At 40.1% G+C, this 23,683-nt stretch overlaps 2 protein-coding genes across 3 annotated transcripts; both read right to left on the reverse strand.

Annotated features, from left to right (window-relative positions):
• Positions 1 to 1,645: 1,645 nt before the first annotated feature.
• On the reverse strand, positions 1,646 to 6,304 carry LOC136008839 (cytochrome b-c1 complex subunit 7). Its single transcript, XM_065668641.1, has 4 exons — positions 6,178 to 6,304; positions 4,876 to 4,947; positions 2,839 to 3,005; positions 1,646 to 1,887 (listed from the first exon to the last, which is right to left on the reverse strand). Exons 1-4 carry the CDS (start codon positions 6,287 to 6,289, stop codon positions 1,810 to 1,812), a joined length of 429 nt encoding a protein of 142 aa, XP_065524713.1. The 5' UTR covers positions 6,290 to 6,304; the 3' UTR covers positions 1,646 to 1,809.
• A 2,699-nt stretch (positions 6,305 to 9,003) lies between these two features.
• On the reverse strand, positions 9,004 to 23,648 carry MTERF3 (mitochondrial transcription termination factor 3). 2 transcript variants are annotated; one of them, XM_065668645.1, is made up of 8 exons: positions 23,529 to 23,648; positions 22,666 to 23,017; positions 20,362 to 20,514; positions 19,196 to 19,385; positions 15,950 to 16,097; positions 14,623 to 14,694; positions 11,682 to 11,843; positions 9,004 to 9,473 (listed from the first exon to the last, which is right to left on the reverse strand). In XM_065668645.1, exons 2-8 carry the CDS (start codon positions 22,994 to 22,996, stop codon positions 9,279 to 9,281), a joined length of 1,251 nt encoding a protein of 416 aa, XP_065524717.1. In that variant the 5' UTR covers positions 22,997 to 23,017; positions 23,529 to 23,648; the 3' UTR covers positions 9,004 to 9,278. The 2 variants fall into 2 exon arrangements, with proteins under 2 accessions (XP_065524717.1, XP_065524718.1); XM_065668646.1 differs by lacking the exon at positions 23,529 to 23,648 and having other exon boundaries at positions 22,666 to 23,035.
• Positions 23,649 to 23,683: the final 35 nt, after the last annotated feature.

Raw genomic sequence — 23,683 nt, forward strand, 5'->3', positions numbered from 1 at the left:
CTGCTTTGCACTCCCCTTAAAGGTAATTTATAAGTGCCTGTTGCCAACAAAATCCTTTACTCTAAACCAAGTAATTTTTTTACATACTTTTGAACTGCACTAATCTTAATCCAAATTTATGGTCAAATAAGCAGACGCTGTATTTCTACAAAATCCCAGCTTTTGTAGAATTTTGACCATCTATACCTTTCAAGTGCTATTTCCATTAGACAGTTAGGTCTTCTAATGTTATTCTAACAGATTAACTAGTTCTAATTCCATTAAACTAAAATAAAAAACCAACTATTCTAATAATTCCATAATTATTATTATTATATAAAAGAAGTGTGAAAATTAAGGCCTCTTTTGCCTCTCAGAAGAAAATCAGAAAATTCTCAAAACAAACAAATTACATATGCTTCCATCGTAAGATTTTACTACAGGAGATGAAAAAACCCTCACATTCTTAGTATAATCTCCCCACAGACTTTTAAGGAATTTCAGTGATGCAGGTATTTCAGCATTTTGTTTTACCGCATCAGGCTGTGATGTTCTGTAATAAATATTTCATTCAGGAATCACTGAATTCATCCTACAGATGGGAACAACTGAAGCAAGAAGGTTAGTAACAGAGTGATGAACACAGCTAAAAGACTGTTTCCATTCTAACTTCTAACCCAGTATTGTATCATATGGGCATACAAATTCAAAACTACAGATACAGTTTACTCCATATTTATGTAATTTTGCTTTTTCTAAATTGCTCTAGCTTTTGGTCACTGGGCTCTTGAATTTGGCAGACAAGCATGCATAACAAAGAAAAACAAACATTGGGACTATCACACAAGACTGAGCATTTCACACAGAGGGCTGTACGATAGACTTTGAATTTTACATATAATTCCAAAAATCTGTTTCAAGTTAACACTACCACTAAACTGTGGAAGACTAAACTCGAGGTCTTCAGCAAGCAAGAGCCACTATTTTCTGGATATAACTGAAATCCTTCTGTTTTTTAAGCAGAGCCCAAAAGTGTATCTCTAATGTCATTAACCTGACCACTTAAAATATTTGATATCAATCACTGTGAACAACAGCATGCCTTAAGCAATGAAGAAAATATATGGGAAGTTAATTATGCTGTTGAAAATACATCAGCATATCACTTTTGCCCTATAAAAGGATAAAAAAAATCTCAAGAAACTGAAGTGAGATGGTCATTATGATTTATATGAAAACAGCCTTTTAAGGATTAACAATGTATCTGGTACAAAAACCTAATGAAACACTTCCTGATTTTGTGATTAAGGAATCACCTGTATTTTCCATTATTGTGCATCCAAACACATACATATTACAGAATATTGCATTCTGTTGTCTCATGATGCACTATAACATCCAGCACCGGGCCAGTATTGTTGTCTCCAGTGAGAAGTAATGATAGAAATAAGCAATCCCTTTTTAATTTAACTGGGCAACTAGCACCAACAGTTTTGTGTGTTTCTCACTTACCCCTACAACTGCAGAGAACAGCTGTACTATGAAAAGAGTAAGAATCAAAAAGCTGGAATGAAGACTGCATACCACTAAGCTAATATGTAATGTATATGCTCATAGGAAAGATCCGAACATTAGCTTGTTAACATTTGCAAAGAACTCTTCCAAGTAGTTTTTATACTTTGACATGTTTATTTTACTTGGATGAATAGATTCAATGAACAAGCTGAAACAGTATTCCTCTGCCTCATATTTGCTTCCCTGTAGACTTCTATATCCAAATGTTTAAAAATATCAGAAGTATGTGGATATTCGCATGAAGTAGTTCAATAGTTATTTCTTGTTCCATTCTTCTCTTTCAAGTCTTTCACGGATTACTTCTTTTAGGTATGGTTCAAGATAATGCTGATCCTGAAAAAGAAGAGATTATATTTAAACTTACCAGAAGGTCCAAAAACATAGCCATTCCTACAGACTACTTGTCTTTCATTTGTCCTCTGATTTGACTAAAACCTAACCTAAAAATTAAAAGCAAACATTACTTACTCTGATAAGGTAAATGTTGTATCTCTCAAGTCTGCAGTGACAAATTCCTTACCACAGCAACCACTAATTCCTAATGCCTTGCCAACATGAACAAGCAAAGCAATGCTTCCAGCTGTACCTTTAGAAACGATGTTCTTTTGGCAGACAACAAAATGTACAATATCCATTTTAGTTCTAAGTCCAACCATAATATACTCAAGGAACTAATTCTGAACTTAACTTCAAACAGCGCTGTGTACTTGGATTTGATAGAACATTTCAACAGTGTTTAACACTCACGAAGAAACTGCTGCTTAAGGACTACACAACCAGTTATTCAATGCAGCAGTTACCTAAATACCACAAGAAACAGTCCCTGCTTATACAGAGAAACATAATGCCCTTAGGCTATCCTATAGTCAAACATTTAGTGATAAGATTCCTCTCTGCCAGGTAATTTGGAGAAAGAGATGGACAACAATACAAAGTCTGTGAATCAATCACTACAAATAAAAATTTAGTTACATCTGAAAAGGAAAGTGTAGCTTGTTTTTCAAATTACAAGATCACACATATTTTAATGCAAGGTTTCTCTTTAAATTATCACTCCTTGGCATCTTCATGAATAAAAGTTTTGGCTCAGGATTTTCTTAAAATTCAGAAATTAATCAGAAAAGCAAGAGATCTTTCATAAGACTTTCCAAGCTGGTTACACTGTATTCCTTTATCTGATAGGTTAGAAGAAATGTTTTGTCTGAATACAAACAATATTCTATGGCTCTGAGCTACAGTTTCAGCTTTTTTACAGAAAAATTCTGTAAAGTTCTGTACACATACCTCTTCATACTTCACCCACTGGTCTTTTGGAAGGATCTGATGTTTCAGGCTTAGATCAAGCGCTCGCTTTATACGAAACATTCTTTCATTGTAAAGATGTTCTGGGAGTCTCCTCACTGCTTCTTTTACATCATCATCTTCATACCATGTGTCATCTCTCATTAATCCTGTACCAAGAAGATTTTACGGTATCACTGAGAAAATATTCTTACATAGAATTTAGGATGGACACAGATGCTTCTATGTAACATGGGAAAAATGCTTCCAATGCATAAAACCCAAAGCAATCCAGAAGAGAACCACTAGTCACTCACAGAAAACAAACTCTAAACACTGGTTTTCACATACTTTACTTATTTGTTTTTAATCCTTTTCTGAAGGAGGAATAGGGAAAATGGGTATTTAATTCAATATGTTTCATAAGAGTATATATGCAGAACATATATAGAAACTTATGAACTTATGGGTGAACTTATGCTCATCTAATTTTATACCTGTACTTAAGGTGACTGTCTAGGAAAAGGGTTTAAGAGCGCTGAATCCATTAGAGTCAGCCAGTCACAGATGTGACTAAAGAATAATTCTTCAGCACTGAAGTAAACTTCACTATGCAAAATGACTAGATCTCCATTGACTAGATTAAGTTACGGAAACCTGAAGCTAGATGTTTGTGCACAGGTTGGTTCCCTCCCACACTGCCCCAAATCAGAAGCTAAATCAGGGAGAAGCACCTAGTTTTCTAAACCAAGAACACCTCCACACTGTCTGTGGAACAAATGATTCCTGAAATTCAACCAACCCTGCTTTAAGTTTCAGTATTAACAACATACAACAAAATGTTATTTCTGTAACATCCCAAGACTGATGCAGATTGAGTATACCCACTGACTTGTGGTTAACAGCTTTGATCTCACGTGACCAAATTAACAGTCTCCCAGTAAACCAGAAATTTCTTTTAAGTGACACATTCTTGAATTCAGGTTTGTAATTCATTTCAAAGGCACAAGGAGCATGGCTGCTAATTTAATCACAACATTAAATGTGGTGTTCCTCCTCAGTTTTTAGCCACATTCCTAGAAAAGCGGCAAAAAATACTAACACCCTGAAGAACTCTGGGCTTTGAGCAACCTAGTCTAATGGAAGGTGTCCCTGCCCATAGGGAGTCAGAACCAGACAATCTTCAAGGTCCCTTCCAACCCAAACCATTCTATGATTCTATGAAGAATTTTAGCAGACAGATATAAAAAGAGGGGCTAAGCACTGCATCTCCAGAGGAAAGACCTAAGCTTATTCTTCCACAATTTCCTTGCATTTTTTTTTTTCCCAACTTCCTCAGGGCAGGTATGTTACATTTCTTTGAAATATTTGCTCATATTGTGGTCAATAGTAAATTAAGGCCTCTGACTATTCAGATCCTCTTGTCACCCAAGGACAGTTCTACCATGTAAATAGTTGAAACAAACTTCGTAACTCTGCACAAACTTGGTAACCTCCTCTACTTAAGGAAACACTATTTTTACACCTACTTCACAACTGTGCAGGCCAGAGAGACACCAAGCGAATTTATGGTGATGCAAAGGGCAGAACTAACTCAATCCTTTTTTGCACTTTGGATACTTAGTATAAGTATTGCACACAGACTGACTGCTATCAGCAGGAACCTGTCCACCTTCAAGGGCAGACTTTGGATTAGAAGATACTGGCCAGTGAAAGTGACCTGGTAGGAAGAGATAAATAATAAAGCTCTCAGGACCACTCTGTGAAAGTTTTTTTAACTGCTCCAGTTTAAGCTTAGCTGTTTAAAGTTATTTCACTGAAAAGAAGGGCAAACACACAAATAGTAGAAAAGTCAATGATTCATTACCAGGAACAACCATGATGACTAAAGCTATCACTAACTTTTTCCCCACAGAAGTAGCAGCTAATTTTGACCAAAAAGACTTATGTGAGCTGCATGCACATACACCAGTTATGAACCATAACTTGTTTGAAGACTGTCACAATTGCAGAGTTTTTAAAGCTCAGTGAAACACTTACCTAGTTTGTTGAATCCAGCTGCATTGTAATACCACTTGCGAAATTTGTCCATGAGGCGACCGCCTCCTGCGACTGAATGGGACCATCATCAGTTGCAGAGCAAGATAAAATTCAACATTTAAAGACTACTATGACAGCACACAAACAGTTGTTGGCCTCCTTCCCATGCACTAATGCAACACTGCATCAAGTTTGACTTAGCCTCTCTGCTTTTCAGCATCCCTTAACTGACACTGAACAGGTAGAATGACTGCTTGTTACATACAGTAATTTGACCTCTGTTTCACTAAATTTGAATATTAGACTGCTTTAAAACTTGGATCAATGCTAAGAGTTCAGTGTCAAAGACAGCACCAACACTTTTAAACTGCATAACTTTTATTTGAGCTAAAAACATGATGTTCCACATACAGCAAAACCATCATGCCTGCAAAACAATTTACTGAAATTCCACATCTCTCACTAAGGATTAATGCAGTTTCAAAGGCAGCGTGTTGTTATATTGTTAACCTTCTGCTCTCCTCTCCAGTTACTTAAATACTATTCCAGAGCTTCCTTTTTCAAAAGGCTGACAAAGTCAACTGAAAAGTCAATACTGAAACCTCAAAAAACTGCTTTAAAACTAAAAATAATAAAGCACACCACATGCAGAATGTTCACCTTTCCTTAACTATGACTTTGGATAACAAAGGTGTTTTTACCTGTGATCAAGCACAGTGTAGTACCAAACACCATTCAAGTAACTCAACAAGAGGTCTAGAAACTCTGAACCCATATAACACGGGCCATGAAGCCAGGGCACGCTGTTCTTCATGTCATCTCACTGTGACATCCCATAAAACCAGTGCTACGTGTGATACCAGTACATCATTTGCACATCCCCTCATCAGGCCTTATTCCTCCGTTTTGTAGGGCTTGAGAAGGAATAACATACCATCTAAGCCTGGTGCCAGTATCTGGGTAGGACAGCGCTGCCCTCGAACACCTTCTGCCCCCTGATCTCAAAACCCCTCGGTTTCGGACCCAAGTTCCTGCGCTGAGGCCCAAACCGAGAGGCCGCCGCTCGGGAGGGAGGTAAAGAAACCCGCCCGACAGAGCCCTGCCGGCGATACATCAGCTGCGGCGCGGCCCCTGTCAAGGGCACACAGCGCCCACCGGCTCCCCACCTCCCTGTCACGGCCCGCCTCGCCTCCCCCGCGGCACGGGACGGGACAGGGCCCAGCGAGCCCCGCCCCACACCACAGAAGCGGCAGGCACGGCCCCGCACGACCCCCCACCCCCGGGAGCCCTCCGCCGCCTCACCCGACGCCCTCGCCGCCATGTTGACCTCGGCGCAGCCTGCTGCCTTCTGGGTAACCCGCAACGTTCCCGGGGGCGCGCCGGCCCCGCCAATGCCGTCCCGGCTCTGGCGCATGCGTCCCGGCAGGGCGGAGGCACCGGGCTGGCCGGTGTTCCTCGCCGCCGTCTGTACACGGGCGGGCGGAACATCCCGGAGGGCGGCTGTGCCCCGTCAGTCTCCGCCGTGCGGCCTCTCCAGGCTGGGGCGTCTCGCCAGGCCGTCTGCTGCCGCAGGGCACCGGGCTGCTCTGAGGCACCACCCGCGGGCGCAAAGAGCAGCAGAGGGGAGGCGCTGGTGGACACGGTGAAGCGCATGATTCCTACAGTGGTTTTAAACAGCGGTTTCGGTGTTGGAGGATCGGTAATTAAGACAGGATTAGGCAACGCTTGCTCAGAACGAGTGAGAGCGCCGTCTCCTCCCACTGTGTTTGCACCGCGGTGCCTCTGCAAACGGGCAGCGATGCAAAACCCAACATGTTAGGGCACTAGGCCGAGCATTGCCTTTGCTAGCAGTGCCCGGGTACTCACCTGCATGGCCACTGCTGTAGTGCATGGAGAGGTGGTGTGGACGAGCACTTGCTTTGGCGTAACCCAGCTGTCAATCAGGGCGGCAGAACTGGGTGCTGTGAAGATTCTTTGGACCAACAGTTGTGAAGGTGAGTATCGGCTAAAAATCAGTTCAGAGCACAGTACACACAAAGTCAATCACAGAAAGATGTAGAAACCTCTCTCTACTGGGGTATGGCAGCTGCCAGGTGAGCAGCTGTTTCCTGAGGCACCGATCACTGCCTCTCCCCAGCAATCCCTTTGTAAGCAGACCGCTGCACTTCTAAAGAAATCAGTATATGGAACTATACTAGCACTATTGCTACAGTAGACACTTCACTCAAAAGCATGCAGCTGAATGTGATACACAACAGCACAGCTCGGACCCTGTGTCAGCAGAGCTCAAGCAGCCTTTGCCGTGTTGTACCCATCAAGCCTCAATTAACATGCTCAATCAAAAGCTGCTAGCCCTTATCAAGAACAGCAGAGTACAGTAAGTTCTGGGCCAAACATTTCTTTTACCCCCCCTTTTTTTTCATCTTAAAGCCAAAAAGTATTTGGCATGATCCTCAAAAAGTCCTTCTATACTCTTTCCCCTTTTAGCACTCCCATAAATCTTCTGCTTTGTTTCTTCCTGGTATTTCTGGGAAGCTATTTTGGCATAAGCTCATGCATTTAACATTTCAAAAACCCTGTTTTAGCTCTGGCAGCAATTATTTTTACATTTAAAAATATTAAAGGAATTAAAAGCCCAAAGTTGGAGACATTCAAAATATATGCATTATGTAATATAATTTTGTATTATAACAGTTTGCCACATGGTAATACAGATCGTGATAAGGACAGCAGAGTAAACCTGCAAAAGCAAATTCTTTGGCATTATGGAGCCACTTTTAATTAATACTTTTAATACAGTCAAAATCTAAATAAGCATATTGAGTTAGATATAAAGTGCTCAGCCATCACATATCAGCCACCATTTTAGATTAAATTTGTTATGCATCTTTACCAAGAACAAGCTACTTAATAGAGGATTTTGAGTGATCTTCCCAGGCCAGCGGGGTGAGAAACAAGAACAGAAGACAAAAGAGGACATCTCAGATACTATTACAGAAAATAAACGTAGCTTTTTACTGTGCATAAGTGATGGCCCAGTAAATTGTTTTGCACTCTGCTTGTTCTGACAACACTTCTTTACTTGGGTATTGTAATTCAAATTCCAATTTTTTTATTCTGGATAAAAGACCCAAGTAATAATCCAGGTATCATTACTGTACTCATTCTTTAAATGTCTCTTCTCTTTAACCTTACTTTATTTCCCAGCTATTACGGGAATTTAACCTTTTGAAATTTATTCTGCTATCTGCATACAAATTGGTATTTTAAGCTCTAACACTGAGCTTTTAAAACATTGAGGGTTTTTCATTAAATAAGCTTAAATCCAAATGAAAACATCTGGATTTCAGTTTTCTGAACTGTTTTAACTGAAAGAATTGAAATTTCTGAACAAGAAACTATCAGACATTTTGCATTTGGGTTTACTCCATTTCTTCACTTTACCACAATAACTTGTGAAGCATCTGATCATTCCATATTAACGTGACTCGTTTCCTGGTAGGATTAAATACTTTAAATGCCCCTGCAGTTATTAATGTTAGCATTTACTTCACTTGTTAACACTGAACAAGACAAATTATGCTAAGTATATACTACAGCTACTTTTCATATGGTTACTTGTTTACTAAAGTCATATAAATCTCACAAGGATGGGAAAAAACCTGCTCCCCCTAAACAAGAAGAGACAAGTGACTTAAAATAAGCTCTTCTTAGATTTCAGGGACATTTATAAGGTTTATTTTCTTTCTGTAATTTGCCTAGGTCCAGTTTGCTGATTTTCTTTGCTATTTCCAATGAAGTTTCACTGCACAGTTTTTAGGATATTAACTTCAGCAGCCAGTCTCACAAAAAAGCACCTTTGTAACCTGTTTTGAAAATGCTTTTTTATATGATGGGCTCCACATAATGTAACAGTGTACTTCTTGCTGCAATACAAGGAAAAGAATAACATTGCTAGCTGTTAAGATAACAGCAGGTAAACACGTCACTTCTCTACTGCATTAGCTTGTTATTGTAACTTTTGGGGGGAGGTGAAGGGGAGAAGACAAAGGGTGAGACAGGGCGTAAGTCACTAGCCAGTTTTTCCATCTCCCAGACCTCTGGAAGTACGGAAAGAAAGAAAAAAAATAAAGAAAAAGAAAGAATCCACTTTAATTTACTTTTCTGTTAGTGTGCTGCATCATTCACTCTGAAGTTAGACATTAATTACAAGGATTGCATCAGTAACAATCAACATATTCACTCAATTCTTCTGAAATACATTCTGAAGAATCTTACTGTGAGCCTTTAAATCCTACAAATGTTTCAGAAGTAACAACTTCTTAAACCAGTAATTAAGAAGGGAATAGTTTTATAAAACATGTTTATTTCATAACTTCATTCCTTTTTACATTTGCTACTAATTAAAGTGTTTTTAAGAATTTTTCAAAGTCCTGTATAGAAGCTTTGGCAATCTCTGTACAAAACACCTCATCAGGCAAGGATACTAGCTGGTCCAGAGAGATGTAGCTGGGTTGTGCTGGGTCATACTGGGCTCTTCCCAAGAACGTAAGAAACATGTGTCTCTCTTTGATGCGTAATAGCCTTGAGTTGAAAACCTAAGAAACAAAGAAAGGGAAGAATCTTTTAGGTTGTCTAAATTTCAGACTCTGGCATTTCAGAATCAAAAATAAGACCATTATTTTTAACAAACTGAAGATCTAGGAAGCGAAATAATTTACATCTTCTCATTTATGTCAAACATCAGGTAGGTTACATTCATATATAAATTACTTAAATTCTAAATAAATGCTTCAATACAATATGCTGACGTACACACACCACAAGGGAAATCAGGGAGTGATACAACTCTCAAGCCAGTTAGGTTTTTTGTTTATATAGGTTAGCTATATTATTTTTGTGTAATCACAACCAAGCAAATGGAGAGGAGACATTCAGAAACAGGGATCAGGAATATGTAAGTATTTTCCCTATACTATCAGAAGTGTTTATTTATACAGACAGATTCAGATAAGCATTATCATAAGGAAGAAATGAGCAGGTGACCACAAAAGAGTGAACCTGCACAGTGGCAACGGAAAAGGAGTGTCTGTGTCACCTGTCATAATGCAGCCAAAAGGCACAGCAGTGCCTACCTTTGAAGATACTTGTTACAAAAAGAATTCTAGACAGTCAAAGGCAAAAGCAATGGTAAGGGAAACATGAAATAAATCAGTGGGACATCTAGAAGTAGGGAAGACAAGACCGCACAGTTAAGAAGTCTTAAAAGCAGAGATCTAACTGCATTGCTGAGAAGTACAACTGAAGAGAGATGCTGCTTTAGAGAAGATAACGGTGAAAACATGAATACTAAAGCAATGAAAGCAAGCAGAGTTTTTACTAAAAAGGAGACACTACTGAAGGGAGGATGCATGAGGATGCAAACTAATTTGAACTAGGACAGAAAGCAAAACTGAAATTGAATTTTAAGAGGGAGTCAGAAAAAAAAAGGAAAAAATCCTTCATCACCATTTATAGAGCTGGCTGACAGGAAGGATGGTTACAACAGCTGGTGAAACAGAGAACGTGACAAAAAAATCCTGTATGCCTCTATTTTCAGCATTACTGCTACTCAGGATAGAAGCAATAACAGATGGAAACAAGCATGTGAATTTGTGAATGCACAAATTAATGGCCAGACCATATACAGAGTTGAATTAGCTACATCCTGAAACTCAGTTTCTGAGGATGGAAGGGAAGAACAGGGAAGAGAAATGGTGACTGCATCAAGAACAAGGAATAGAGGATACTCTCTCCCCTTGCTCTTCCAAATAATAGGACAAAAAATGAGGTGAACCACCACAAAGCCAACAGTAAGACAACTGAGAAGGAAGTAAGCAAGACTTGGGGTCATTTACACATCAAGGAGGGCGAAAGTGACACTCTAGTTATAACAAGGATCTTTGTTAAACAAAGGATAAATAGCAAGTACTGAAAAACCTGGGGAGTAGTTTGATTTCACCATCCAATTTCAGCTTTTTAGCCAACTAGATTAGACAGTGAGATTCCCTACAAGTCTTGCTTTAGAAAGAAAATTACTGCAGTTCTGAAGATGTAATTTGTGCTTTTTTTTTTTTCCTAGCAAGAAGCCAGTGTCAGCATGTCAGCACTGGATGAAATGATTAATGCTTTCAACTTTTAATTTGTGAGGACATAACAGAAAGAGGAGACAGATAAAAAGAAAATAGTCATCAAGAAACTAATCTATTTTCACTCCTGTGATTTTTTTTTTTAGCTACCGACACAGCACTAGAAAGGTCAGTAAGATTCTGGTTGTCTAACAGACAGGACTTCTCTTACCTTAAACTATATTTTCAGAACCTAGGATGTGTAAAATTTATTTTAAGTAGACAAATCTGAAATAAATGTCATATATGCATATTATGCGTGATCTGTCTTCCCTTGTGACTCTTAGGTGGGATTTCAGGACAAGGAATCCTTAAGCAGGCAGTTATGTACTGATCTTGAAAGAATCCAGAAAAGATGAGCATGACTGAATTTTTCTGCTGAAAACTTAAAAATTCACAAGACCGAGGGTGGTGGTGGTGGGGGGTCACTTGTGCCAGGGGAAGCAGAAGGGCACTTCCACACTGGAATTCTCAATAGTTGCCAAATTGCTAATAAAATTTACCCCAATTAGAGTAAAAGCCACAGACAAGTGGAATTCATGTGTGTCCTACATACAGTGAGGCTCCACCTTCAGCACCAAACTAGCGAAGCAGTTGTGCAAGGAGTACCTACAGTTTATTCCCAGATAAACAGCTCACCTGAGGAAAGCGAGTAAGCATATGGTGGGGAATGCCCATTATGTTGTGTAAGTAGTCAAATGTCTGTTTGAGTTTGTTTCTACTTGCAGTTAAAATCTTGGGGGTTTTAAACACAATCTCTTGAATTTCATTCCGTTGAAAACCAAGTTCAATCTGACAAACCTGAAAAAGAGTACAATTTTATCTTCTAAAGTCAGCTACAGCAAACTTAATTTAATGTGCCACTGAAATAAACTGATGCAAAATTCTTCTACCCTTTGTCACACAGCAACAAGATGCAACCCACAATAATATCTGCCACTCGTTCTTCTCAAGTCAGTGCAAATTATTTATTGTTCTGGATTAAAGTGTAATTTGTTTAGGAAGTATCCCTGGAGTAAAGATTACTTCTGTGAATGTTACGTAATTTTCACTTTCTCTGAGACATGAACAAAAAAAGTTGTGTCTCAATATGCACAGCCATTACAAGCATAAGAATTTTCCCCTAACCTTTTTTATCAGATTCAATACCAAGCTGTCAAAAGAGACTGACTTTCTAGTTGTGGAGCTGTTGAGCTTTGTAAAACACAGCAATCAAATAGCGAGTGACTACTTTTGTTAATGTGTTAGTTATTTCACTAATGTATCCAAATTATATTTTTATATTAGGGAGCATAATTTCAGTCCTGTCATCTTCAGCTGAAGTCTGTTGAACCTGAAAGAGATGTGCAGAATATACAGTGTATTTGATTTATTTTACAGTTGGTGAATGTCTAAAGTTAAGATTTCTTTTTCAGAGACTGCCTTGACTTCAATTATGGTTTCCCAAAAGGAAAACAAAACACATTTTTTCAATAAAATAATGAGCACTCCTCCCAAAGTGCAGAATGGCAAGCAGTTCATTGAGTTGTTGAGAAAGGAATTCAGTATACAAGGGTGTCTGGTAACTGAGCCATTTCTTCTATCCTCCAGTGACATTTACAAGCAGCTTGTTTTCAGTCACAAAGTGGGTGTGCTTGCCAGTCAACATAACCAGACTTTTAAATCCAACTTAGGTACTTCTTCAGTTGGCACAAAGGTGGTGCTTTTTGTTTTTGCAGTTTGATGTGCCAAGACTGCAGCTCTTTGCCAAAACTGCCTGGCAAATACAAAGGGATGGGTTTAGGATCTGGGTTTTGAAGCTACCTTAGGACTTCCAGATCCTTACAGGAAATTGTTTCTAGAGGCAAATAACCAGGTCTTTCAACTCCTCATTCTTCCTTATCTGCTTTATAAATATTTGCGTATCACATGAAATATTACTCAGATAAGACAGCATTCAAGGATGAAAAGATGTGTTTGCACTTTAGCAACGTCTTCCACAGATCTGAGCTGGAAGGGGTAATTTACTGCATTAACATACAAGAGTAAGATCTGATGTTAAATAGCTGGCTGCGCTGTAGATGTAATTGTGAGAATCTCAGGTTTTTCTTTTCTACTCTGTGAAATGGAACAGCTCTCTTGACATGAGCAGTGAGCTCAAGTGTAAGTTGCTTTGACTGCACTCAGTTTGACAGCAAACCTTTAAATTCACTAATATTCTAGATCACATATGCTAATACTTTTATTGTGTGAGCCCCAGCAATATTCAACATACTCGGTATGATTCCCACAACAGGCAGTGGTAATGCAAACTTTCCAGTTTTACACACCAGTGAATCTAATTGTGCTTGATTAAACCTTCAGAGGCTGGGATAAGCCATCCTCATTCAGCCCATGATTGGTATCTTCTGACAACCACGTCAGCTGTGGCAGTTGTTCTAAGTAACAGCCAACTTGGAACAAGGGATACCACCAGATCACTTCTGAATTACTGGTCTATGATTTCACTTTGAGTACTGCCTGCTCATCAACAGCTTAGGTCATACAGGTCTGGACACAGATTTTGAATCTGAGACATCCAACCTCCTGAAAGGCTGGAGCTGCTAAGTATCAGTAGATTCGAATAGCGGGGGTCTAAAAATCTTTCCTCCCTTTCTAGAATACGTTTAAAAAACGGATGCTACACTGTACACTTTTTCGTAGATAGACAAGATAGTTGCATAGAACTGAGGATCTTAAAAGCACATTCATCATAATATACTGAATCCCTAGCCTGTGGAAACAATGTTCATTAAAAAGAAAGCACTTTTAATTGGAACAGTCTGCTACTTTCCAGTCTCCTCCCTTACCACACACACACATTTCAGATTGCAAGATTTCCAGTGCTTAATAGTTTCAGAGCAGTGAGTCTGCCCAAAATTATACATTTTAATCCATAGTTATGCATTACAGGATAATGGGATTTCTGAAATTGTTACACTACATCATGCTGCTTGGCCTAGATGGCTTTACAGCACAGTAATCAAACCAATACATAGTTACATTTCAAAAGGGAAAGAAATCCCTACGGTTTGAAGTTATTTACCCAACAGTTGTTAATAACGACCATCTGCTATCAGACAATAAGTGTCAAATGCATATTTTGGCAGACTAGCTACCTGCCAAGAGGAAAATAATCAATTGCACATTTCTTACTTCTAAATCTTCATGGACAATCCAAGTTAGCAAAAAACTATAATAATTAAGCGGAGAGAAGAAAAGGACAAAAAAAAAAAAGAAAGAGGAAGCAGGCCCTATTTTTCCCACTTATTGTAAAGAAATAGGTAATGATTTGTGTCATCAGATAGCAATTTTGGCAGGAAGGGACTCTAACCTACATCAGAGTGGAGAACAGAATAAGATTCTGCTCCATGCATGCTGTAAGCTCGCAAGCTATAAAGGAAAACATATTGTTTAACAAACCCCCCAGTTATTTTATATCCCCACTAAAATGATTTCATTTAATTATTTCTGCTCAGGATTCTACAGGAATTTTATCTTCTGACAACTCTTAAACTATGTGGATACACAATACACTTCTAATATCTATTAATAAGCTCACCTGAAGATTTTCTTTTACAGGCTCTAGTTTGCCAGTCAGAAGCCTTGGAAGACGGATTACCAAATCCTTTGTCTACGGTCAGGGAAAACGAAAGATAGATTATTACTGAAAGCTTGCTTGTGAATCTGTGAATGAAAGATAAAGATACACAAACCTCCCTCCTGCTCCCCCCAGCTGGAAGAGGATTCACTTTCACTTACATTTCATTTCTACCCCAAAGATGAGTTTGCATTAAGCAGCAGTATATTAAGATGCAAAAATACGTTTTTTTGGAAAACAAAAACTAACATAACTGCTGTAAAAGAGTCAGGAAAAGGGAGTAAAAGCATAATAACCCAAAAGCAGAAAGTACACTCAACTGCCCAATCTCTCTCAGTGCTCAACCTGTTCTTCCCACCTTTATTTTTAATTTATTTTTTTTTAAGCAAACAAAACACTACCTAATAGAGGCTATAAAAGGATATTTTCAGCTGCAGTGGAATTTGTCTGTCTCAGGATCTGGTTTAACCTCAGTATTATGGCAACACAAGAAATGACTTCACAAGCCCTAAAATGTGTGATTATTTGTAATCCACCCTGAGTACAAGGCAGTTACTAAATCCTTTTCCAGAGAGATCTCTTACCTCAAGCATGTAAAGCCTAGCAACAGGTACTGACAGCTATGTGACTGTTCAGCTAATAGAAGCCAATAGAAGAATACCAGATTCCACTTGGAACTTGACATTCATTGCAATCCACAGCTAGTGAAGAAAACAACTAACAGTGCCCACTTATTCCCAGAAATCCAGGTACTACCCCCTCTGAAGATCCCAAAGCATGGTGCTAAACACCTGCTAAGCATGCTATGTGGTAAGCACTCACAAGTGAACCCAGAGGCTACCCTTGGTGAGATGAGCATGTGATTTGGCATTTAGTTTAATGTGATATTCACAGATTAGACTATTTTTTCCACCAATGAGTTAATATGTTACAGTATCTTAAAGAGATAAGAGAACCAATTAATTTTCTAGAAGTTAAAAAAATGCTGCTTCCTGTTTCAGTAATGGATTTGGTACTCTGACCCACCTCAGATGACAAAATTGGACACACACATACTTGTTTGACAATAACTGCAGCAGATCATCTTCTAGAAACTTTGAAAGTCAGATATCCATACTGCTTCTGCAGACAGTTAAAACCCTGTTATCCTCCCATAACCCTCTGTGTTACCATTGGTAACATCACCAATGTTTGTGGATAGCCTCCAAACACTTGAAGTATTCATGTTCTAAGGCCTTAACAGTTGTTACTGACAAAATACCTGAGGACTTCAGTGTACAGTTTTTACCTTTTTTACACTGAAACCAAGTTCATTTTTGAAGAAACCCAGTCTGTTATCCAGTCTTTCCACTGAAAACAACAGCAAATACGGAGCTCTTGAGACCATCTGAGCAATTTCTGCCTTACCAAATTTTTTTGATTTTAGGTAAGCCACTCTAGAAAGAGAACAAAAACAAAATAAAATCCAGTGATGAAAATTTTAATGCCTCCATTTATTCAGTACTTGCTTAAATTCCTCAGCAATATCTTATAAACGGACAGATGTTCTAGCATTAACATGTAACCCTGCCAAAAATAATTAGGGAGAAATCTGCAGTTATCGTAAAAGCAAAATACCATCCCTTCCAATTAATTAGAAGTAAAATAAACCTCAGAGCACCAGAATGTCAATACTGAAGAAAGATTTTAATTCCTTCCAGCTGTACTTAAGCAGATAACTATGTTAACCTATGTTTAACTACCAGCCTGTCTTCTGGATTGGAAACACATTAATGGATCATCATAGGGTATGGACAAGAAGATATATACAACCTTTTGCTATTTTAATGAATTCCATTTCTACTTTTGAAAGAACAGAGTACTGTACTTATACACATCCCTGTTTTGCCAATAGCACTAGAGTAGAAATATCATACAAAAATGCTATCCGTAGAGACATTGTCCAAAAAGACATTTCTAAATCAGCTGAAGTTACTTTTGTTACAATAGGTCCCTACTTTCAGTCACTGGTCCAAGGATTTAGTTACAAAACATCTGGTTATCAGAAAGGAAAAGGAGCTGACTAAAGGTTTTATAAAAAACTTCCAAACTTTGTTGAATTCGGTGAAAGTGAAATCCTATTTCAAGTACTACTTGCAGTAGAGTATTACCATAGCTCCCAGAAAAAAGAAGGGGGAGCAGAAGTACAGCACACACAATAAACAGACTTACTGACCCACGTGCCCCCTTCTACAAAAAGCAAAAGCCAACCAAACTACAATTTGAAGAAGTTTACTTTGGTTATAGATGAGCATATACAGGAGTATTTGCTGCCAGATGAACTTAGAGCGTACAAGGACCAATTTTATCTGGCAGTAATTAAAATACTAAATAGATTGCAGAATATTCTGCAGAAGCAGATATCTGGCAAAAAACGGGCTGCGTGTTAAATCATGTCTTGTGGAGAGAAAGAAAATAAAAATACCTTCCAGTCACGACAACCTCCCTCTCTCTTCACAAACCCTCAAAAATGAGGTAATTGCAAGCCTCTAATGTTAGATATAAGATCTAAGAACAAGCTCTAGAGGACCAATTCCTAACAGCAGGCACCCCAACACAGAAGGTAGAACCGTAGGCTCCAGACAGTGCTGATGAACTGGCTGCAGGAGCCACAGAGACAAAATGAGTTTAAGAAGGGGGAGAAATGCAGAACACAACAATAAATAACTGGCCCTTCAAAAATTACCCCATTATGTTTTGAATGCTGCAGCTTGGCTGCACTATATTTCTTCCATTGATTTTTTCAAGGGCACAAGTGCCAAGCATCCTAGAAATACAGCTAAGTGAGCAAATTAAAAATAAAACCTTTCGGTTGTCCTGACTCCCTTCACTTGTTAACAAGTCATGAAGATTCATACCTGAAGCATTTCTTTGCATCCTGGAGAAGCAAGAAGCTTCAAAGAGGGATGGCAAGACTGTAATAACCTGACTCTAGAAACTAGTATAGTAAAAAAAGCACAGTTATCCAACCTGACCAAGTCTGAGATAAATTTGTGAGTATTGGCACCAAGGTTAGGCCTCGTTCTACTACAGGGGTCAGCAGTTCTATGCAGCATGTTAACAGTTTCAAGTCATCATTAACAACACCATAAAACAAAGAATCTGGTGCAGCTGCAGTACAGACACTGATTTGCAACTGTCAGAATTCTTATGAATTATGGAATGTTTTGACTTTTACAGTGTTTATCTGAAGTCAAATGCCAAATCTATTGAAATTTGTGTTTTGTTTCCTGGCAACGTGGAATCCATAGCAATAAAACATTCCAGAGTGATGTAACCAATACCATGTCCATCTGCACCAAAGTGTTTATGCAAAGGTGATACTCAGCTTTCAAAAGACAGCTATCTGAGACACATTCAATCCACAGCTTGCCACACACTCTCCACAGCACACTTACTTTGCAGGAAAGCATTCACCAGTGCCAGAGATAAACTTACTGAAAAAACAGGCTGCAGAAAACTAGGAAGAAATTGGAATTGTCCTGTTCAGCCTCTACTTCACTAACTAGGCAATGCCACAGGACAATCATCAAAAAGCAGCTGACTTCTGACTTCACAGGAGAGTCAGAATATCATGCCAAAAGTATTCTCTTCAGAAGAGTATTAGCAACTCTGACATTTAGACTCAAAACTATTGCTGGGAAAGTGACACAGATTCTTTTGATATATTTTTCTGAAAGGAGGATGGAAGAACAGAGGAGAACAAAAGAAAAGTTGGATCTGTTAGACATGAGTCTGCTAACATGCCCATTTCCAAAAAAGCCGTATTTTCAGATTTCTGTCTTGGACAGCTACTAAGTGCAAAGCCAAGCAGAAAGACATTCTTTTCTGGAATTTTTAAATACCAAGATGTTTTGAGTTCATTACAAAGTGTGTGCTATTGCAAGCCAGTCCAGAGTAGTTTTAAGAATAAAAGTCCATTTTATGGCCTGAGAAACAGTATAGGTCCATACAAGTGTGAACACACACAAATTAGTTCATTGTAGCCTTGTGCTCAGTTTGAGCTCAATGATGAAAAAAAAGTTACCAAAACCAACTGCTGTAGATGTACACAGAGAAGAGATCTGGTCTGCTGCTTTTATAGCAGAAGGTATGGGTAGACATGTTATCTAGAAGAGTGGTCTCAAAGCATGACTGAAGAAGTTAATACTGTTCCACAACTTCAGGTAAAGCGTCAGGGACTGTTTTGGAATCTAAGCTGATGCAGGTAAAGCAAATCGCTCAGGATGGCAAGCTGCTGCTTCTGTGCCAGAGAAACAGGGATGAGCAGTAAAATTTGTTAATGGTCCATTTTCAGGTGGATCAGGGTGTTGACTCGACTTAGAATATCATCACATGTTAATGTTGACTGAAGAGAAGGCACAGGAACACAGAACTGGGGATCAAGGGAGAAAGGAAACAGCAGCAATGCAAGTTCAGGCAAGGTTAAGCCAACTGGGAAACTAGATTTTCAAGCCAAAGCGCTTAGCAACTTCCTGCTGTTTGAAAGGCTTACCTGGTTTCCAAAGCTTCCAGATCTTCAGCGAGGATGTATGGATTTTTGGTCAGGAATGTTCCCAGCTGATTGTCTTCTACACCCACATCCTTAAGAAACAGAAGTATTTTTTTTATATCTTTTTCAAAGTCCAAGGTCAGTAAGAGCTGACCTGCTTTTTGACGTTTCTCCACTTGTGATAAGTCAACTCCTACAACAAACAGAATTAGAAATTGTTTTAATTGTATACAGACCCTACTTCCTATAAATGTTTCACGAAGACACACTGGAATTCATAGGACTACTCCTTCTATGCATTGATATAATATACTGAAATTGCTTAACACAGCAAGGTCACAACACCTTGTATACCATGGAAAGATTTCATATAAAACAAGCAGTCATTTTAGACACTTTTGCTGAGTTTATTTTTTTGAAAGAAGGCATTTGCAGTGAATCCTGCATGTCAGGAATCAAGCACACTAGCTCATGCCACATGTAGGTACCTACTCCTGTTGCACAGAAGCGTATGTACAATGAATTCCCAACTCCTTTATACAAGGGAAGGTGACAATTTTGCAGTGAAGTGCCTTTGGATACTGGCTCAGGTGTAGAAATTTGTTACTACAGGGGCACAGATCTCCCCCTCAAATATCTATTTCTCCATCCTCTTTCTAGTTCTCCTTGCACTTTTGAGGAACAAGGAGGTGGCCAGCAACCTTGAGCTCATCTATCCCTTCACACTCTAAGAGCTTTTAATGAGAAGTAAGGTTCTTTTCCTTCCTTCTTGCCTCCCCAGTTTACTGTGCCCCACTGGTAAGGTTCTGCACAGAAATTACTCTTCCTTCCTTCCACGGATGGAAAACTGCAATTTCTTTTGTAGCAAATTATAACATCCTTAAAGAATCCAAAAGAAGGACCAATCAAATTACACAAAGTGCTCCCCACCTCTGGAAGCTGTGGAAGAGCAAGAAATAGCAAGATTTGTCTTCAAGTAATATAGCATTGCTAGCGAGTCATGCAGTCCCCTCTCTTTTCTTTCATTTACCCTGGAAACTGCTGCTTTTAGCCATTGGTCACTGCTTCTGATTTCAAGTTTACAAGGCAACCAGTCAGATCAGAACACAAATTATAGAACCTCCAAAGCTCCAGAAGTAGGCAAACCACACAAACAAAATCACACATACCTAGGTGGACAAGTTTTGCCAAGGTTTCTGAGTGGTCAACATAATCTCGGAGCGTGGAAGACTGAAGGGGAATAAGCGGTTCTGCAATGATCTGCACAGCTTCTTCCTCAGAAATTTCCTCCAAAGCAGACGAAGGTGGGACATCATCCCAGTCTAAGAAACAAATATAGAAGACTCAAATGCATTTTGTGAAAGACAATGCTGCTCCTACTGGATGCTACGCAGATGTCTTAATCTATTTCAAAATGCAAGAACACTGTGCATGAGATGAACACCCAACCTATTATTATTTATCAACATAAGAAAACAGACTCTACTCCCAAAAACTCAGACAGTTTTTGTCTCTGTTCCATGTCCTTGTCAGTGCCCATCAACTCTTGCTCATGTGGTCAAATCTGAGTGTGGCACCCAGCGAGCCTGCCTTCAGTCTGCAGCCTTGATCATTGCCGATGACAAATTACATCACCTTCTTGAAAAAGAATCTCTTTCATGGCTTCATAAATGCATTCTTGCCCTTTCATATCCAGATCAAACGCTACTGTAAAGATTATTTCTCATAATCTGACAAGCCCCTTACTTTTGTCCCTCTTCTGAATCTGATGCCTGAACTGCAGTTGTTTTAACTTTCAAGGTATTTCACAGCCAACTCCAACCAAGCTATCATGTCTTATCCACTACAGAATAGTTGCTGACTTCACCACCTCTAATAGCTAAAGAAATAAAGCTCTATTTCCTACTCATCAAGATTTTCCAAGTGAACACCATTATGCTGCTTTCCCCTTCAGTGTTCCATATCAGAGAGCTCTTAAAAAAAAATAAAAAAATCTCTAAACTGATGTATTTTTCCATTGACAGGAGCTCACAGCAGCTGGATCAAGATCACTGTTTGCAAGCTGGCTGCTAGTGTTCACCTCAATTACCAAAAAGATTATTGACCAACAGCCCTAATTATAAACTCTTCAGGATGAGGATTTTATGTGCCCTGTGCCTTTGAACAACGATTTCGTAGAAACCAGGGTAACACTCTTCCATGTCAAGAAAACAAAGCCATACCAGAACTACCAAGACAGATTTTAAAGTAAGATGATCCTAATGTTCCAGGAAGAGTTGCATAGACTAGCTCAATAGCTGTTGAAGGTCTTGCCACTTATCTTTCTCAAAGCCTCAGGAACAAAAGCACAGTAAAATATTTTTAGCAAGGTTTACACCTCAAACGGTAATAAGAACTTGCTAGAAGTCTTTACGGATATCAAGTATTTTCTTTGAACTTACTGAGGACTGAACCAATATACACCAAGATCTACTCTGGAAGTACAGATCCCCTTTTTTTGCCTAAATTTCTTTAGACCTGTGAGAAAACATACCTCAAGTTACCAGCAAGAACATAAAAATTAGCTATTACGTTTATTCCATTATATACACTGCCTACTGGGCAAAATGCTCCTCACACACACAACAGCAAGCCTGCTGGCAGATAAAAATCTGGCATGTAGAAAAACTGCACCACAGGTGCAGACGCACATTAGCTGGCTGACCTGTCAGTCCTGGTGCAGCACTGTTTCCAGAACCAGCTGCACAAACACACAGACCTCAGTTGCAGCTCTGAGCCGCCCCAAAAATAAACTCTACAGGACCGAAGTTGGCAGGGCTCGAAGCAGAATCTGAACATACAAGACTACTTAGTAATCCAGAGCAAGCTTCCTCAGCATACTAGAATTATTTTCAGGGGGTGGTATTTTTTGTGTCCTCACTTAGATATAAAAAATAGAGAAAAGTGAGGCAATTTCCTCGGGGCAACACCACCAAGGCGACCTTGTAAGTAACTCCTTTGCTCAGGAGACAGTTGGACGAGCCCATCTCATGAGAGCAGCGCTTAAGCAGGCTTCGCACTGCTGCCTCCTGTTGTTCATCCCTGACGATACAAACGGTTGTGTTGTGTGAGATGCTTCAGGGATGGCCCTCCCTACCCTTGCTCAAAAAACACACGAAAACCAAACAACCCTATTTATGAAAGAAAGGCAAATGCTCAGCTGCTGCAAGCAGAGTTATGAAAAGTCCTTCAAGCAGCAGCTCCAGACAGACATTGTTACTGGAACATTTACACCTTTATCTTGGTTTAAAGGTATTCTTTGTATGCTAGAGTGACCACAGGAATTCTGCATTAACTATGGGACTAACATCAAGTGAATGTCATGAACTTCAGATAAATATTTTAGATAGGCAGAAAAAAAAAGAAGAACGAGAGCTAATACTGAAAGCATGATACAGAAATTCAGGGGAAATGCTATCCCTGAGGCCTCTTACCTTCATACAGTATTTCTGCATTCAGATCAGGCAATGGTTTTGCTTTTGCTTGTTCCTGTTCTACTGGTGAAGGCAAGTTACTTTCAGGAGAAGAAAAGGATCCATCCTTGGCACTATCAGGCGGAGAACAGCTTCCTACAGATACATGTCTGTATGCTTGCAATCTCCACAGAAGAATATTATTTCTAGAGGGCCGCAGAGCCAGAGGCGCAAACGCACGACATGCCTGAGCAGTAATGCCGCAGCTCCTCAGCCTCCGAGAAAACTCAGCAGCACGGGCCCTTCTGAGCAGGCAACACCAGCGGGAGACCTGCCGAACCCCCAAAGCCATCTTGCACTTCAGCACAGCATCCTGCTGGGAGAGAAACTGCTGAGGAGTACCGCAAGCGCTGTCCCACCTCGCCCGCAGGGCTGGGAGTGTAAGCGTTAATTCCCTGAGCATTAAAACCAGAAATTACTCGCTACAAAGCGCTAAGTACCGCTTCGAGGCTTTGAGCGCGGGACTGAGAAGACGTAACTGAGAAGAAGCGGCTCTAAACGCCACCGCCCAACTGCTGCGACTGACAGCAGCTCCCTTGGGAGCACAGCGGAAACGCAGCCAGGACCCAAACGCCCGCGAGTGACGGGGCTCTCCGTGCAGAGGGCCTCACACCCCGCCACACGGAGAGGGAAGGGCGGGTAGACGCCGGGCCGCGCTCACCGCCCCTTGCAGGCCTCTGCAGGCCGGCAGCACTTGCTCACAGCCGGCATGAGGCCGTGCCGCCCCGCACGCAGCGGGCCTGGCGAAGGAAGGAAGAAGGGGAGGACCGGTGAGCACAAAGCCGGCCGCGCCATCGGCCCGCAAGAACGCACTACCACCTCACCTGGCCCCCATAGCGCTCCCGCGCGGCCTAGCCCACGTGTGTAGCGCCCGGCCCCACCCTCAACTCGGGTGAAACCATTCGGGAGCAGGGCTGGGGGCGGGCAGGAAAGGCTCCTTCCCACGGCTCGTTCAAAGGGCGGTGTGGCTCCGCCTCTC

This window comes from Lathamus discolor, chromosome 2 (genome assembly GCF_037157495.1).
Source record: "Lathamus discolor isolate bLatDis1 chromosome 2, bLatDis1.hap1, whole genome shotgun sequence".
NCBI classification, from domain to species: Eukaryota; Metazoa; Chordata; class Aves; order Psittaciformes; family Psittacidae; genus Lathamus; species Lathamus discolor.